The sequence below is a fragment of the Trypanosoma brucei genome, chromosome 4 (assembly GCF_000002445.2).
Source record: "Trypanosoma brucei brucei TREU927 chromosome 4, complete sequence".
NCBI lineage: Eukaryota > Euglenozoa > Kinetoplastea > Trypanosomatida > Trypanosomatidae > Trypanosoma > Trypanosoma brucei.
Window position 1 is genome coordinate 874,302 of NC_007277.1, and position 17,995 is coordinate 892,296.

At 51.1% G+C, this 17,995-nt stretch overlaps 7 protein-coding genes across 7 annotated transcripts, besides 9 other annotated features; all 7 read right to left on the reverse strand.

The window, feature by feature from the left end:
* Nucleotides 1-5,684: part of a sequence feature (sequence corresponds to BAC RPCI93-2H8) that runs on past the window's edge.
* Tb927.4.3350 (hypothetical protein, conserved) lies at nt 613-1,866 on the reverse strand (the record flags this gene model as incomplete). The annotated part of the gene is made up of 1 exon (XM_839392.1): nt 613-1,866. The coding sequence occupies one exon, from the start codon at nt 1,864-1,866 to the stop codon at nt 613-615; it is 1,254 nt and encodes a 417-aa protein (XP_844485.1).
* Nucleotides 1,969-1,998: a microsatellite.
* Nucleotides 2,319-3,653, reverse strand: Tb927.4.3360 (hypothetical protein, conserved; the record flags this gene model as incomplete). The annotated part of the gene is made up of 1 exon (XM_839393.1): nt 2,319-3,653. One exon carries the CDS (start codon nt 3,651-3,653, stop codon nt 2,319-2,321), a length of 1,335 nt encoding a protein of 444 aa, XP_844486.1.
* Nucleotides 3,983-4,034: a microsatellite.
* On the reverse strand, nt 4,127-5,044 carry Tb927.4.3370 (hypothetical protein, conserved; the record flags this gene model as incomplete). Its single annotated transcript, XM_839394.1, has 1 exon — nt 4,127-5,044. One exon carries the CDS (start codon nt 5,042-5,044, stop codon nt 4,127-4,129), a length of 918 nt encoding a protein of 305 aa, XP_844487.1.
* Nucleotides 5,582-5,607: a microsatellite.
* Nucleotides 5,685-17,995: part of a sequence feature (sequence corresponds to BAC RPCI93-26G5) that runs on past the window's edge.
* Nucleotides 5,713-9,216, reverse strand: Tb927.4.3380 (myosin IB heavy chain, putative; the record flags this gene model as incomplete). Its single annotated transcript, XM_839395.1, has 1 exon — nt 5,713-9,216. One exon carries the CDS (start codon nt 9,214-9,216, stop codon nt 5,713-5,715), a length of 3,504 nt encoding a protein of 1,167 aa, XP_844488.1.
* Nucleotides 9,710-11,737, reverse strand: Tb927.4.3390 (tuzin; the record flags this gene model as incomplete). Its single annotated transcript, XM_839396.1, has 1 exon — nt 9,710-11,737. One exon carries the CDS (start codon nt 11,735-11,737, stop codon nt 9,710-9,712), a length of 2,028 nt encoding a protein of 675 aa, XP_844489.1.
* Nucleotides 11,211-11,237: a microsatellite.
* Nucleotides 12,357-14,174, reverse strand: Tb927.4.3400 (hypothetical protein, conserved; the record flags this gene model as incomplete). The annotated part of the gene is made up of 1 exon (XM_839397.1): nt 12,357-14,174. The coding sequence occupies one exon, from the start codon at nt 14,172-14,174 to the stop codon at nt 12,357-12,359; it is 1,818 nt and encodes a 605-aa protein (XP_844490.1).
* Nucleotides 14,203-14,225: a microsatellite.
* Tb927.4.3410 (hypothetical protein, conserved) lies at nt 15,157-17,487 on the reverse strand (the record flags this gene model as incomplete). The annotated part of the gene is made up of 1 exon (XM_839398.1): nt 15,157-17,487. The coding sequence occupies one exon, from the start codon at nt 17,485-17,487 to the stop codon at nt 15,157-15,159; it is 2,331 nt and encodes a 776-aa protein (XP_844491.1).
* Nucleotides 17,940-17,959: a microsatellite.
* Nucleotides 17,962-17,985: a microsatellite.

Here is a 17,995-nt window from a genome sequence, read left to right on the forward strand (position 1 = left end):
ACAGTGTCGTTGTCTTTACCACAGAGGCATGAGATGTTCGCATGCGATTAGCTTTGGGTTTAACTTAGTTGTCCTTTCTGGACTTATATTTAGTGTGAGGACGTTCCACGATAACACCATTCAGTCAAGGTGCAAAAAAGGGGGGAAGGGATTGAAACAACTTGCCCTACGCATGTACCCAACCAAAACCCACGAGGCATTGCAGGCGCTTGCCGTGCTTTTCATGTCCCGTCCGCGTCGCCCACAACTCAGTTATCTGACAGTGTGGCTGATCATCCAAAGAATATACGCATGCTTTGTTATAACCATCCCAATAGGCGTACACGTGTGGACCAACATCCACATATGTGTAAGAAAAAGTATAAGCTATATGTGTTTTGAACATTGACCCCCGTCGTCCTCCTCTTCTTTATACTCGCCCTCCACTTACCCACGCGCGCATTCACACATTCTTCCTTCGCTCCTTCCCGATTCATCAACCCATCAAAATGACTACCTACTTCCCTCTTCCTCACACCTTTACTTACCGAACTTGCCGTTCATAAACACGCAAATATCCTCAAATCATCACCACAACCGAGGCGTCAGTCCCTCACGCACTGAGTTAGCAATCTACGCAGCTTCCCTCGTATCGACAGGCGGGCGCTGCAATACGAAGAAAGCACAGCGATACAACAGCTGCTTCATACTGCGATAGTTGTTGGTGTACGTGGTGTCGATCAGGATCGGGTCACGACGAACGACAAAGCCAAAACGCATAGCAACTGTCAGCACCTCGGAAAGGGAAAGTTCAATTGAATCGCCTTCGGCGTTGCCAGCGAAGTGGTAAAGCAGTGGCCCGCAGTTCACCCAAATCCCGCCGGGCACAAGCAAGTTGTACAAAATCTTGATGTATTCCACGATGTTATGAGCAGTGTCGATGAAGAAGCAAGTGACCACCGCGTTCCATTTCTTCAACTGACTCCCCTTGGCGTAAACCTCCGTAAAGTCCCCTGCAACCATGGAGAGTTCACCGAAGGAATACGGCTGTTGGCTACGGCGCCCCACTTCCTCACTGGCGCACAGGTCAGGAATGTTTAGCTCCACAAACTGGTGATCCCGCTCCACCAAGTTGCACGTATTATCCACATAAGGAAAAATAGTGTGCTGACCGGGCGCCACGACATGATTCTGTATGTAATGAGCCGCAATGAGCATATGATAACTGAACTCATTACCCTGTGCTGAAAACCCGCGAAGAGCGAGCTCCACCACGAGACGGCAAAGCCCCGCACCAGGAACGAGGATCTGAACACCTGAGCGGCGGGACACGTCGGGGAAATGCTCTTCCAACGTCTGAAGCATCGGCTTGTACACGGCATCCCGCTCTGCTGCTCCTTCGGCTGACCAGTCGCGAACAAACTGCCGAAGTGTGGAAAAGACCTTGTCAATATCAAGCGGCGTTGGCGGTGGAACCTCCTCAGGAGTTACGGTGGTGCCGTTTGGCCAGTACGCGTCAAACAGGCCCTTCGAGGCATCGCAGATGCATTCAAAAAATTCGCTGTTGGCCTCTATGCACTTTGCGTACTTGCCGAACGTAGCCTCCAGGTCAATGCACAGTACCTCCCTGTATTCATTGTTGAATTTGTTGAAGCTCGCTAGCCGCGCCTCCCGTGAGCTCATCGCGTACTTTATATACTCACGGAACGCCTTGACGGTGCGCATGAAACTGATATGATCATCGCGCATCTCTCTATCCCCAGAAGGTGACTGGTCGGACCAAGGAAGCTGACCGTGTGGGGGGCATGCCGAATCGTAACAGAAATCTAAGCCTGGATCGTGCGGATACGGTGGTGGCGGACCAGGGTAGCGGTCGTCACCAAGCATCGCTGTGAAAGTGTGCCTCCTTATCTAAACACGTATTTTCGTTCATGTTGGAATCCAACGCATTTCATTAAAGCGTTGTCAGTAAAAGACGTGGAACAGCAGACACACACACACACACACACACACACACACGAAAATAAGAAGTGAAGGTAAAGAGTTGAATTGTAGAGGATGCAAGCATGTGGGAAAAAGCGCGAAACCAAGTAGAAAGGGGGATTCAATGAGCAGAGGGGTCCGTGATGAATTCAGAGGTCCCTTGAACGTGAGATCACAATTGCATAACCAAACACCAACACATACACAGGCTGATTCAAGCCCAACAAGCTCCCGTCGCATTGCCCACAACCATACGGATGGGCCACCATCTCGTCACTCCTTTACCCTCTGTGCAGCATATACAAACAAAAAAGGCAATGACGACGGGGAAAGCCCAACCTGCATACGCATGGAGCTCACATCATAACCCCCCACTGACGGAGGTTGACATAATCCTCAATGTCCCGCTTCAAACGATAGAGCGCCTCATGAACCGCATCCATAGCTGTGACAAGCTTCAGGCGAGGGGCCTCCTGCCTTTCGAACCAATTACGTAGTTCTTCGTTCAGCTCCCTCGTAAAGCGGTCCCCTTGAGTCTGACTCCACCCCCGCACTTCCTCACTTACTTCCTCCAACCGCTTTAGACGGTCGTGAATTTTCGTGTACTCACTCCGGAGAATCCCATAACGCTCTTGGGCTGTGGAAAGTTGTTCAGGGCTCATAATCGACATTGGGGGCAAGCTTTTGCCTGCTGACGCCCTCGCATTCTTTGCGGCGTCTTGCAGTTGCTTAAGCGCCTCCGCCGCCGCCGACGGCATCTCCCACGGTTCCTTCGTGAGGTCAGCATCGTTCCATCGAATGTAGCTCTGACTCATTGAAGTAAACATGACAACGTCGCCCTTTGCGGCAATACTCACAGCATTTTGTGCAGAGGACTTGAAACCCGAAGCACTGGGCTCCGCACCGTTCCCTTTATCTTCGTCGTCGTCACTGCCACTGTTGTCATCCACATCATCGCGACCACGTTTACTCCTTGAGCTTCCTAATCCAGCCATAATACCTTTCGAGCACGCCGCAAGCAAAACGTCGCGGTCCGCGTACAAAGAAAAGCGATCCACAAGTACCTTATTATGAGCAATCTTCTGAAGGGCTCGATCGGCCACCTGCTGCTTAACAGCTTTGGAGTCATAACTCTCCACGTCCACTAATTCGTAACCTGCTGCGGTGAGCTCGTACTGTCCGCGGCCGTTCATCGTGGTGAAGGCGTTCAGAACAGCCTTCAAGACTTTACCATCCTCCGAGGAGAAAAACCGCATAAGCTCACCACTTTCACGTGGGAGCGGGGCGAGATAGTGTACGATCCTCACAACCAAGGGTCGGTACTTGGTCAGTACCTCCGTAACGTTCATGATTGGAGGATTTAATGAACCATCCGATTGAACTGGAGCGGGGGCGTTCTCCTCAACTGTGGTATCCGCAAGGTCCTTCACCCGATGCACTTCACTGCGGGTAATCCTACCGATGCGCGGAACACAAGCGGACCCACCCTCGCCCGTCCTCTGGTGACGAAACGACACCGGTTGAAGCTCTTTTCCATCCGGCTTTGCATCCAACTCACACCTCCAGCTGCAGCAGTTGATGTCATCGTGGAAAACAACAACGCTGTCACCTTCCCAGTGGAGTTCGACCGCGCCGCCCCGAATGGCATCAATGAGGTCTTCGGGAAGGGTTCCAACCGCAGCTACCTTCATGACACCCCACACTGTATCTAACGCCAACCACACCTGGCCGTTTGAGTACTCTCTCCTTCCTCCCCCACACCACTCGGCTCGTGGCTGCGCAAATTTATTAGCAGTGAAGACACAAAAAGGAGCGGAGGAAAAGGGTCAAGCGCGAGGATAATTTGAAAGAAAAAACGAAATTGAGCAAGAGAAAACATCTCTTCGCATGCTACTAGAGTGTCTCATGTGGAGTGGAGGGAGCAGATGACAGCTACAGTTAATCGCTTTGCCACCACAGAGTGGGGCTTACACACCTCAGGCACACGCACACAAATCACGAACTGAGTCAATTGTTGAAGATAATAATAATAAATAAAAGTGGTGATAGTGATAAGAATAATAATAATAATAGTGTCCTTTCTCCTTCCCATCGTGCAGGCAATCCGCGAGCGGCGCTCACCCCACTCCCAACTCTAGGGAAGCCGCTAGTGCAGAGGCCCTCCTCAGCCCTTCAATTCGTCGCCGCTCAGCACCCTCATTAGCTGTCGCCTACAATCATCATCTTCTAAGAGCTGACTCTGCCACTGCGAAAGGCACCCCGGTTTCTCCTCCTGCAGTACCGCACGAACAGCTGACAAATTCTTAGCCGCAAGTGACAAAAGGGCCCGGGCAACCACAACTTGGACCTCATCGTCGTCACTGTCAATCACCGCAGCTATGCGCTGCGTTAAGTCCGGTACGTCGACGGTCACAACCTCAGCAAGATATGACAGGAAGAACAACACACGCTTAACTATCTTATCGTTGCTGCGCGAACCGATACTGTCCACATCGAGAAAGCCCTTGATGATGTCGACACCATCTGCACGAGCAAATAGCTGTGCATTCGGTGCATAATCACGACACAGACAGCTACATGCGTGGAGCAAAGCAGCAATAACGGCGGGATCTTCTTCCTTCATCAGCATGGGGACCAGTACACTTTGCCATTGTATTTCCTCAAAGCATTTCTGTGCACGTTCATTGAGCTGCGCAGCGTGAGCAACAACCATCGCAGCAGCCTGCCGTATCTCCGCGCTCCCAGCGGCCAGCTTTCGCTTATGCATGAAATCCAGGATAATCCGGTGACCGCCACCGAGGACGAACTCGACAGCCCAGTTGGTGTCCTCAACCATGTCGCTCAACTCTTCCAAATGCTCCAAACAGACATCCTCAGAAAGGCCCTCACCCGCTACGGCATCCAATATGCGCCTTATTTTCCTCTCCGGCTGCTCCACGGATGCTAGTGCTTCCCTCAACCATTGCATTTCCTCCGGACTACGCTTCGGGAGGTTACTTTCACCGCTACTCGCTTTCGGCCCATTGTCCAGTCGCGTACAAAAGTCGAGTAACGCTGTGTTTATGCACGTGTTGCTTGACATGTGTGCTTCCGAGCCTGTATGAATTGCGTATATGTACAATCACCTACTCGAACGACCTTCCAGGCTTTACAAATTACAATAAAGGCACCAATTACTTTTCGCCTTCGCTGCCCTCAGAGATGGGTAGTTGTCTCACAAGTTATTTACCTCTTGACGAACAGAAATGTAATTTCTTAATGTTGTGAAAGCGGAAGATCTATTTCACAACGTCAGGCGGCAAACAACAAAACACGCAAGGAAAAAAGGGAGTGTGAGACGCGGGAAATACATGTGGTAATCAAGTGAATGGAAAGGGTAGAAAAAGCCGGGCCCAGCAGCAGTAACAAAAAAAATGACGTTACCAATGGCAGCACGAGTATCGAAAGGGTAGCAGGAAAGCCAGCCCTGCTCGCACAACTGCATAACTTTATGGCGACTCCGGTGAGCCACCTGAGCATGTACACAAATCATTTAACAAACAGAAGTATAGCAAAGCAAAGAAATAGGGTTAAAAGCCCCCTCGCCCCCACATCGCCAGAGTGGTAAAAGCCGCAACGGCACACACACACACACACACACACACAAGCTGTCATTTATCATTTGGCGCCCCTCATGGGCAGGGCACACCTCAGCCTGGCGCGGCCACGTTCTCACCGAAAGCACGTTCCAACGCTACCATCTGTTACTAATTACCGCTTTGACCGTTGCTCCACGACCCGTGCCTCCGCCTCCCGGCGTTCCCTTGCAGCGTTCTCTTGATGCAACCGTTCCGCTTCAGCGGCCTCCGCAGCAGCCGCACGCGCCCTACGGCGCTCTTCCACAATTCTTTTGTGTTCCTCTTCTCGCTCCCTCTCCCTTTCGGCCTCGCGGGCACGCTCCTCCTCCTCCTCCTTTCGTCGCTGCTCGGCTACGGCCTGCCGCCGCTGCTCTCGTGCTGCCTCGATGGCGTCTATTGTTTCTTTTGTAATTCCCGCGGGTGCGCTCACCACCAGAGTGTTAGGGCCTCCAGGAGTTATGGTTGTGTCCGAGCTGGAGGAATAGGGTATTGCTGTCAGTTGCCGCTGTTGTTCCTCTCCGAAGAGGTTATACCCCAGTGAGTCGTTAATATTCATGTGTAACTTGTTGCCCATTAGCTGATGGTAAGCCTTACGTAAAACTGCCACCATCTCTGTTTTCATTGGGCTCAGTAGCACTATGTCCTCGACAGGCTCGTAAGGTTCCCCACTCACGCAGTTCGGACAAACCCTCACATCTTTGCCACCTGCAAGTAGCATGGGCAACGGCCGAGAAAACGGCAAGCAGTTCTTTAAACAACACAGACGACCGCACCCGGGGCAGTTCTGTTTCTTCGTCGCAGGCGTTAGCTTGCATCCACAGCATTCACAGGAACGTGTTGATTTGATCGGAGTGCATATAACAGTTCTGTAAGGGACAGATGGTTGATAAGTGTGAATTACAAGGACGGTGTCAGCATGCTTTGTTACAGAGAGCCCTGAGAGTAAACGAAGATCGATACGCTTCTGCAAGACAAACTGCACAGTCGAGCTAGCCGGAATGGGGGCAGAACCCGTGACCTTCTTTTTCGGCCCCTTCTCGGCTGGCGGAGGTAACGACTTGATCCGCTCGGTGAACAGGTACAGAGCCATATCTGTTACAATAAGAATATCCGTTTCAATCAATGCCTGTTGGTGGTCGTACACACGCTCAACAGTGGCAGTGAAAAGAATCCTCCGCTGTTGCATCTCCCGCGGGCATTCCCATTGGCTCTGCTCGAGAATGTAATTGTAATAATACTTCTTTCCACCATCGCTCCAATACTCTTTCCACGCACCCCCCACGGGGTCGTAATCGACAATGGGATGCATAGGCGCCAGCTGAGTACGATAGTCTAAATATTCACCAAGGTAAGGACGAAAAACACTGTCTGCCCGCCGCACTTTTGACGCCTTGGTATACATTCTCCCCATACCTGCCTTCAATAAAATGCCGTGCTTGTTCTGCAGGTACCGCCGCCACGCACGTTGGATCTTGTACACTATATCACTGAGTGCGGCGTCGCGAAGTTCCTCGAGGATGGACAAATGTTGTGGTTGTCGGATGAACAACTTTTGCTGTCCAAGCTGCCAAGACCCATCCGGCAGACGGCCACCAACCTGTTTAAGAATGGCGGCACATGCGTCGCGATCAGAGCCTTTGAACGGGCGGGGAAACGTCGCTGAACTGAGGTACTTAAAGCGCTTGATAAACTTATCAAAGTGTTTTCGGTAGCTGTAACCGGCCCGCCTCACGCGTAGATTTTCCAGAAGCCCCAAGTACTTCACCTGATGTTGCACCCTCGCCTCGTCAATGAAATCAGCCCTCTTCTCGTCATTGGATTTGATAGTACGCAGATAATGAGGATTACACGCCATGAGCGTCTTGACAAGGTGACCGGCCTGCTGACGTATCTTTGACCCCGCAGTTGTTGACCGTTTCTTCCTCCCCCCGGCACCCGAAACGGCAGCACTTTCCGCCTCCGCCGCCTCATTGAGTGTCTCTGCAAGAATATCTAGTATAAAACGGTTTGTCACGGAGCGGAGGAGTCCAATGAGATCGGGACTGAGTGTGTCTTTATTCCGGTTCGTAAAACCGTCAGCGTCATAGTGCACATCACCTGCATAGTGTTTGACAAAGAAACCTCGCTCCGTCCTGTTGAAATGACGGTTTCCCGCGTGCACGGCGTCTAGCTTGTCAAGCATCTTAATATCAGCAACAGACTCCTTCTCCTTCGCCATCGTGGCGCACACATCGTCGAAGATTGGGAAGAGTCCCGGTGGTTGCATCCCTTCAATAAGATCACAGACAACTTTGTTGTTAAAATACTTGATTTCCTCCCAAGGTATCTTCTCTCGCACGTACTCTTCTTGTTCGACCTTCAGAGTTAGCTCGATGAATATCTGCTGTAACTTTTCATTGACGTAGTTGATACAAAACTGTTCAAACCCATTCTTGTTGAATACCTCAAATCCATAAATGTCGAGAACACCCAACATCAAATCATACTGCTTCTTCCCTAGCGCAGTGTTCACAGAATCCACTACAAAATCGAAGAGATAATGGTAGAGTGTCTTCGCCATTGCGTCCCTCGTGTTGCGGCATTGCTGCGCATCCAATGGAACGTCCACCACCTCATTGGCGCCCATGGCAAGTCGTCGCTTAGTGAACGCCTTCTCCATTGCTGCCGCGTCTGCTCCGAGTAATCCAGCGCAGAATTCCAACTCGTCACGGTTCGATACAACGAGGGTGTTTGAGTCACCTCCCGCGGCAGACGCTGAAGAGGGGGGCCCAAACTGCAGCTCGCCTAAATGCAGGATGAGAGAAAGAGTTTCAAAAATGGCCTGCTGCTTTTCAGGCGTAAGCATCAAAGTTTCCATCGAGGTGAGCATCTCCTCCCAGCCCCTCACATCATCAATGCCACTGCGGTCATGCACTCCACCTTGGTTGAGGTACGCAAAGTTACCCGGGTCCCGCAGCCTAAGCTTCTCGCGGAGCTCCGGTTTGGCCCCGCAGCACATTTGATAAAACACATGGAAGTTGCGCTCTCCCTTCTGTTGACTAACAACACGTGACTTCTCTAGAAGGAAGTTTGACAAGCGGCCGCCAATAGGACCACCCATCTGATCGAAAAAAATTTCAAAGAACTTCCCGAAACGAGAGCTGTTGTCGTTTCTCACTGTCTTCGCATTTCCAAACGCCTCTAGTACAGGATTAGAGGCTAAAATGATGTGCTTCACCCTCTGCATCTCCTCTGTATCCCCCGAAACGGCGGAAATGTACCGCATGATGTGTTTAGAGGCCTCCGTCTTCCCCGCACCCGACTCACCCGAAATGATAACACATTGATTCTCTCCATCAGACACCATGGTGCGGTATGTCTCCTCTGCGAGACCGAAGATGTGTGGCCCACCGTAGCTGCCGCTGCCCTCGCCTTTTCCGCCGTTTCGGAAGTATGCTACACACTCATCGCTGTAAAGATTAGGAATGTTCTTGAATGGGTTCACACTCAGCAAAACAGAACCGATACTCGTGTATATCAAATCTTTACTGTGACGTAACTTGAGGTTCTCCATGATGGCTTTGTCTGAGAGCTGCGGGAGGAGCACGAGGTCCTCCACCCCAACCATCGGCTGTTTATTAAGGTCCAGATGCGCCATTATAACGATTTTTGTTTTATATCATCAACTGGGATATTTATGTATTATTCCCACCTAACCCCTTCCTTTTTACGCTTTTTATGTGTTCAGGGGCCTAGCAACCTTACCCTTCGCCATCATCACAGTAAGCGCACACACGAAGTAATATAAATAAATAAATAGTGAAAACAGCAAAGGATATGGCTGGGTACAATAGGAGGTGAATGGGTAAAGGGGTTTCAGAGTCGATGAAAGGAAAAAAAAGAAAAAAAACAGAGAAAATGTTAATCAATTTTTCTTTTTGGTCACTGTCAATGTTACAGTTGATTCACAGATTTCAGAGAGGGACCTAAAACGGACTCCCCCCTGCACAGCGAAAGGAAAAAAAAACTTCATAACTCTGCGTAAATTTCAAATGAAGAAGGCTTCGCAGCAACGGTGCGGCAAGCAACCAACACATACACTTACACAAAAACCAAAAGCGGCACTCTTCCAGACTGCGTGTTGCATTGACCTATTGCCAGCAGCGAGCCGCCGTGTGGAAAACTTTCTGGTGAAACATCCAAACATCAGATACAGGATTGTACATAACAATGTCCCGCAGTGCCTCACTGCGCAGGCTGGAGTAATCGTACCCCTCCCGCTGTCCGGCCTCGAAAGGAAACTTCGCGAGATTAATGACGGCCTCGCGAAGAGACGGGTCCTTCGACCACGCAGCCTCCAACTGTCGCATGGCCTTGACAAGCTTCTGATTAGTATATGCGCTTGCCGACATCCTCCCGTGCTGCACCGTAGCAAAAAGTTCATCAATGTCGTTGCTGTTGGTCCCAGCGACTTCGACGAAGTTGAGAAATTCTAGCGGATCGATCATGTGGTTTGTGTAGCGGAAGGCCTCTCCCACGGAGAAGTTAGGTATCAAATGGAAGTCCAGACGGGGAAGGGCAGTCATCGCAAGCGTCAGACTTTCGATGGGCACCTCAATCACAACGTGGCAGAGCCTGCGGTCGCATGCAAGAGCCACAAGCTCATTGTAAACACGCATCAACGAGCTTCCTTCGCACAACTTAACTACAAACAACGGCGACACGCCATTCATTGCCTTTTTGGCGCGTTCTGAGGCATCAACAATGAAGTCAAGTAAATCACCGCATGCCTCGATATTTTGTACACCCAACGATTTCACTATCGAGCGGACAGGGTCTTCGTTCGCGCGAATGTCAACGAGGACAGCCGCCATCTTCTCCTTACGAATGGCCGAACGAACCAAAGAACTCTTGCCACAGCCGTGAAACCCGGAGAAGACAATGATTCGTGGGTGCGTGACGTCCTGTTGGCGCAGTATCTGCCGCACCCGCTGCTCTTCGGCCTCACGTGGAACGGTCCCTTTGATGGGATGCCGCACAGTTCGCTGAGAAAGTGTGTTTGCCGCGATTGCCAGCTGGTAGGACCGCTGCTGTTTCGTGTAGTTCTTGAAGTTCCACCCAAAGACAGACATAACACCAAGTACTGCCACACATGCACTGAACACGCCGCTGTACTTTGTGAGGACATAACGCAACTCCTTCTCTTTCATGCGTTCCTTGATCTCCTCACGCCGGTGACGGTGCTGGTCGCGCTCCCATTCAGACTTCTCCAAAACACTCATGCGAACCGATTTGTTAAGGTGCGAGAGGCAGTGCACATCTGCACTTTCTAAAAGGTACAACTTGTCCGCTCGCCAGCCACGGTGGTAGAGAATGCATGATGTGCTCTCTTGGTCAGACCGTCGGTCCACACCCGCTGACTTTACCCACTCCAAAACTTCCTGAAACTTCTCGTTGGAGATGAATTTTGACCTCCCTTCGGAGAGCATGATCACTTCGCGGGGCACCGCAAGATCAAACCGGTCATCATCCAACAATACACCAAATGTTCCATTACCATTAACCTTAGCCACCAAACCACCAATTATAGTACCACCACCATTTGAATAGGGACAGAAGGGTCCGGCAGTAACCGGAGCGGTGGTGCCGCCACCTCCTCCTCCTCCTCCCCCTCCTCCTACCGCCGCCCCGGCTGACCCCTCTGCTCCTCCCACTGGTTGCTGCTCAACACCTTCCCCTTTAGGGGACGAAAGATTAACTGGTGCTGTTATCTCATTGCCACTTGTATTGGATGTGTTTGAGTGATTCAACACATCTGGAGCTGTAGAATCCTTTGGGGTCGGGGCCTCCTTGCGGCAGGAGACGTACACTCGTGATCCAACCTCAATAACAGGTGAAAGCGCAATCTCCTTGAAGAAGACAGCATAGACGGACTCTGATATTTGTGCTGTTATGTGGCCAATAGCAATGGGCTCGTCGGTGCTCGCCGTCTCAGAATTGCGAAAGTACGCAGCAACGCCAAGACCCTGCAAACTCATTTGCGTCGCCGCGTCACGGCTGCAGTCTGCGGTGGATGTTGAGATCCCCACATCCGATGAGGAAGGTTTTGACGCAGTTGGAGGCGTCCTGCTCGCCGAGGCCGAAGCGATCCGCATTACACGCCATGTCCGCCGCCACATATTCTGCCCCCGCTCTTAATACACACCCAAGCGTACGTGTGGAAATACACGGTGCACGTGAGGATAAGCAAGACTGTTGGGGCAGGTAAATAAAAAAAAAACTCCCCTCAATTCCTCGTTGGCCACCGTGTCGTGCTTGCGCTGTAGCGTCGGGTCTTCAGTCTCGTTTCTCCCCCTTTCTCCCCTGTGCTTTCGTTTGTTTGAAAAGTAAAATAAAACGAGACAAGAAAAGGGGCGACGGTACAACGGACACCAAATGGGAAAAGAAGAACAGACGAACGACAAGAACACAGCGTGAAGACGAGGCACGGTTACGTTTGCGCAACACTTAAACCCCAGCACAGCAAAAAAAGAAAAGAAAGAAAGTGCCAATTATTTTCTTTCTTACATTACTCCCTGCTATCCAGAAAAAACGCTGACTGCGTACAGAATAGGAAAATAAGAAAGGGAGACGGTGTGCTGGGGAGCGTAGGAAGAGCAACGCTCCTCGATTAATTAAACGCAAAAGAGGGGGGTGAAAAGCGAAAAAGCAAGGATGAAAAAAAAAATGCTCGATTAAACATTTTCACGCATTTGTAAATAGTAGCGGTCATCCTTACACCCTTGCTCAGCACGCCAGCTATCGGCGAGGGCGCTTCGACAACCGATGAGGTGCCCCCTCGTAATCACTGTAGCGAGAAGAACGCGGCACTCCATGATGCGTATGTGAAGGCGGGTGATGATGAGGATGATGACTGGGCGAATGATGACGCGGGGTCGGAGAATACGACGAATGATTACTGGAGTAATATTGGTGGTTAGAAGGAGAGGAGTGGGACTGAGAATAGGGATTCCGTGACTCATGCCTGGATGTAGGCGCACTGCGTCCCACAGTAGTCCCTTCTGTTAAGCGTGGGTTCGAGGTTACGGTGGGGCGCGGCTGCTCAACCACCTCAATCTTCCACGACGGAGCGAGGGTGCGAGCCGCACTGGCTATGTCACTCGCCACAGCTTTCCAGTGTTCCTCATCGGACTTGTCTTCTGGTTTACTGCGATTTTGGGCTCTACACACGCGGCACATCGCGGACACTGCCCGTAACACCCGCAATGCACTGAGCATAGTTTGTTGCTGCTCATCACTCATGTTCCAGAAATCATAATCTTTCTCCTTGCCCCCAGGCCCACTATGATTGTCCCGTCGAGACTTCTTTTCGCAAAACGGTCCAAAGGATTCTATCTGGTTGTGGGAATCGCTCAGCACAGGTAACATCACGTTGGAAACATCCACCAGCTCTTGTAGCAGCTCCCGCATCTCATCTGCACCCGCGCACACACAAGATAAGATGCGGAGGGTAAGGTTGAACACACACTCCACGAGGGGTAAATGGCAATCAAGTGCAGCGGCTTCATTCCTAATCGCCAGAAGCGGTGCGCAAAGCTTTCGCACCTCGCTAATGCTCACACATCCAGGAACGGCGGTTACGATACCACTCAACTTCACGAGAGAGCGAAGGATGGAAACAACCAGTGTAGACTCTTCTTGGGTCATCTTTATGCAAGGCCATGGCCCCTTAGCGTCTTGCTGTTTATCGTCCTTATTTTCTGCACCGACGATGTCCAGCAGTCCCACGGTCGTGGATACAACAAATGAATTAGGAACATGCGTCCTGACGATCTCACGGTGTAGCATGCTGAAAGCATGAACAACTTGCAGGGCGCCTTGTAAAGTCCGAAGGCTGCTCATGCTACTCAGCGATCCACTCGAGAGGAGAGTACTACAGGCCTTCTCACACAACAATGAGCCAAATCCCGAGAAATTCTCCCGTAGCAGTCTCTCGATATCGCGCGCGCAATCGGCGTGCTGTGACGCGTTGCCAGAAAGGACAAGCCACTCCTCAAAAGCACGCTTTAACAAATCTGAGGCGGAGGAGTTCGTCAAGATGGCTTTACACAGAGGCAAGGACTGTGGCAACTGCGATGCGCAGAACTGCACAATTTTACTATAGCATTCTTTGGGAAGTACGAGTAACGCCTTCAGTGCAGCACGCCAGTCCTCCTGATGCTTGCTGTCACCCGCTGACTCTCCTTGTTTTCTAACTGTTGCCAATAGCCATTGTAGCAACACGTCACAGACCGATTCTCCATGTGCCTTAACATCCGAATCTCCCTCCAACAGTCCCGGGAGCAACTCCAACAGGAGGGTGCGGTGAGCACACGAGAGGGCGGCATCGGCAAGCGCATCGTGGAGGAGTTGCAATATATCGTTCCACTCGCTTGGCCACACCACCGCAGCTCTCACAAGAGCCTTCAGGGCCTCCTGCGTGTTGCTACCTAACTGCGGAATATCAACTAGCGCAGACTTTAGACGCTGAACTGCCTGTAAAAGTGATTCGTCTGCAGAGGTTTCCCCCGTTGATTGATATCCATTCACAAGATCAATAATCTCCCGAATATCCATCTACGATCACCTCTTTTCATCCAAAGCAAATAATAATAATAATAATAATAAGGTATGAACAACAGAATTAAAGGAACCGATAGAGATTCGAGCGAGAAGGAAGGGTTTAAAAAAAAAACATGTACTGCCAAAACAGGCGCATGCGCGCGGCAACGAGTAAGTGCGAAAACACAGCTACAGAGTTGGCGGAGTGGGAGGCACGAAGAAATAAAACGGTGATCCACCTATCGGAAGTAAAACTAAAGGAAAAAATACACAGCCTTACAACATACTAGGTGCCCTTCCATCATGAGCGTTTCACACAACCTACTCATTACTGTTTGCTTTATTAGTATTAATGCGTCCCAGATGACCGCTGCAATGGTTCCGCCCCCTCAAAAAAAAAAAAAAAATCGTGCGGGCAACACAACACCACCAACACACATACACACTCACAGTCACCTGGTTTTTTTTCGCGGAAACGTGAAGGCGAAAAGTCACGCACTGTTTTCACCGACGACCCGCAAGTAATTTCAGCTGACAAACACCTGTGACGGGTTTTCCTCCGTCAGCGTCATATATTTATATTCGCGGGGCCCTCCACACCGTCGACAGCAAATCGAAAGAGGAAAGGCTCCCGCACCAGGCGACAAAACTGAGTGGTCGTGCGTGACCGAAATATAAAGGGAAATAGCAGATGTGAAAGCAACAGGTGTCAGTCCATTCTGGCGCTTGCGCTGTTCCACATCCGCAACTGTGCACAGGACAGGAAAGGAAACAAGACAGGAGGGTGATGAAAATAGAGGAAGGGCATGACCTGAACATCAGACTCTAACATACCACCAGCACGGTGAGCGTGTGTGCGGCTATGAGCGCGAAGTGGCATGTTGATGTACTGCATCATTTCAAGTGCCCAATTCACACCACCACCTCCTCCTCCTCATCCCTCGAACCCCTCCTTGAAAGCCCCCTCTCCCAAACTCCCGTGCAAAGTTTACCTGGGTCAGCTAATGCATATGATAGAACGATCCTTCACAGTCCAAAGATCAGGACGTTGTTGCATCACCTGAAGAGCCCCGCCCGCCACATCGTACACCACAATGTCTAGCGAAGCAGCTTCGAAGGCTCTCCTCATGAGCGAGGCTGCAATGAGCGATCGATAACCTGTGGCGCAATAAACAACGATCTTGCGAATCCCCCGACATCCTGGCCGGCACTTGAGACCGGATGCAAGCGCGGCTTCGTACATTCTATCAAGTATAATGCGTCCAAGCTCAGGGGAAGGCCAGCCGCCACAATGCACGTCTGCCTCTGGTGTCAGTTGCTGCGCTACTAAATCCAGGGCAGTTATGTGGCACAGGTCTCCCAAGGAAAGAAACACGCTACGCGTGTGCGAACCATTCCTGAACTCGTAAGGAGTCCGGCAGTCCAAGACAAGCGTGTCCTCTGCTGGTTCGATGAACTGCAATTTCTGATAGCAGTCAAGCCGCGACTGCGCAGAAGCGGTTGAATCGAATACCCATGTGAGGTGTCGCGGTAGATGCCGTGAGTCAACGGTCGCCGGAAGACTTGTTGTTACGTCCACACGGTTAAATACCTCCTTTTCCTGCCCGTCCACCGCGTGGACGCCACAAGGAGGGCACAGCTCCTGCAAAGTGAAGGTTTCAACGGAGGCACCTGGTGAAATCAGCTCCAGACGTTGACGCGCCAAGTGGCACTGCCTCTCGTTTGCACAGACAACAACTACTGGCTGGAGGGGCTTCAACATGCACTGCAACCACAGCTCCGCCTTCTTCACACCGTAAGCTGCAGCAGGAAAGGTCATGGGAACGTTTACAGACCCCTTTAAATGCATTGTCACGTGATCCGCTGCACTGCGTATGTCCACAACAACAGGACCCGGGCAAGGGGAGGTAAGGGCGCAAGCCGGTGGCGGTAACAGACGGCGCCTTAGGAGTCCCTCCCCGCTTCCACCAAATGCAGATGGAACAGAAAGTAAATTCCATTCTCGAACATGCGAGACCAACAACGGCTTTGGTAACCGCGGGCGATCAAGCATGTGCTGGGCATATTTCTCAGGGTCTAAGATTTTGTCCATTACCGTGCGAGAGTGTTTCATCCTCTTCATATCCCCGATATGTACGGCCCAGTAAAGATCCAACTGGTGCGTAACATTACTGTAACCTCCGTGCGAAGGGAAGACAACAACGTGATCCCATGGCTGCACATGACCCGCGGCAGGATCAGGAAAGAAATACGCATCCCAAACTCGCTCCCTGAGAAAGCGCCGTGCCACCTCAGGGGCCGGCATTGCGCTTGTGTGTTGGAGATCCCCTTGAGGCTCGAGGGGAAGTGGAAAATCACCGAAGAATTCGTAACGAGGCACAGCATCTGTCCCCATCACAGTGCCCGTGAAGAGGGCGAGCAACTGTGCATCCAGGTGAAGTTCAACGACAAGACACTCCGGTGAAAAAGAAGGAACCGATATGCACCGCAAGTGTAGGCGTGAACTTAAATGGAGTGACAACCCGTCAGAGCAACCGTACCCCGTCGACACAAAAGGCGTACCGCTCAGTAACTTTGCGGTTGGGTGATGCTCAAGTAGAGCCGCGTGCCCCATAGCAATATCGACGAAGCAGTGAGTGAGTACAATTCCGACCAACTGAACCTGCAGAAAGGCCAGATCCTCCTCGTAGCATGAAACATCCACCTGGGGGTCAATAATGGCAGCCGCTCGCTTGGAAAGATCCGCCACAAGGAAGGATGCTGTACGTGTGGCTTCGTGCACATAGTGACGAAGCACGAATGGTACATCGTCAGGTGAAATATTCGGTTGGCAGTTGTGCAGTAACGCCAGTGGAAGAAAGTGATAGGACATAAACCTCTCAAGTTTTTCTACAGCGTCAGGGACCTCCTTGTCGTGTAGGCGGTGCACGACAATTATTCGTTTCTCAGCGACAACCGCACAACGCGGAGCGGTTATGAGCGGCTCACCTCGTCCTCGCTTGACCCCGCCATTTCTGCCGCGCAACGCACCGTCGCCCCCCACAACTGCTGTTGCTCCTGCCATCTCAGTCACTCCTTCCTTCAACCTTCCGTCATCAGCGACGGCCGCCGACTCCACGCACGAGTCATCATCGCCAAACAGCTGGCTTTCCTCCATAACTGGGGCAATAAGCGTGGTAACCAGTCGCAATATTGGGGCGTAGCGATTGCGGTACTGCCGGAGGCGCCGCGTCACATCAGCGCAACGATTGTCGACAAGTGCTCCCGCCACCTCTAACAGTACCGGCTTAAACCGGGAGCCGTTCGCCCTCCCCGCTTCAGAAACCATCACAACGCTTATTACACTTCCTTTCCCGTACCTTCACCAATGGTGTAAATCAGTATAAACAGGTCAACCGAGTTGCGTTTGGAAGAGATAAGGGGGGTATCAGGCCCAAAGTTCTCTTTTAGTGGGTTTTCCAAAATGCATCAGACACCAACACATTTCAAAATAAAAAAACGTCAGAGGGAGAAATTTTATGTGCTTGGAATAAAATAGGGACCTATTAGGTCTAACTCTAACCACATGCAGGGCATCAACTCAGGAGAGAGTTAAAAACAATAAACAGGCAGTAGTGAGCGGCAGCTGGTACCCTCCTACAAAATCATATCTTCTGTCAACGGGGAAAAGTTAAAAAAAACGGCCCAAATGCAATATCCAACACACCTTTTACCCCTCAAGAGAGCGCGGGCCACTTGACTTGTATGGGAAATTTTCTTCCGTGTGAGTTTATGTTTATGCACACACACACACACACACATCTATATATATATATATATATATATACTTTCACCTT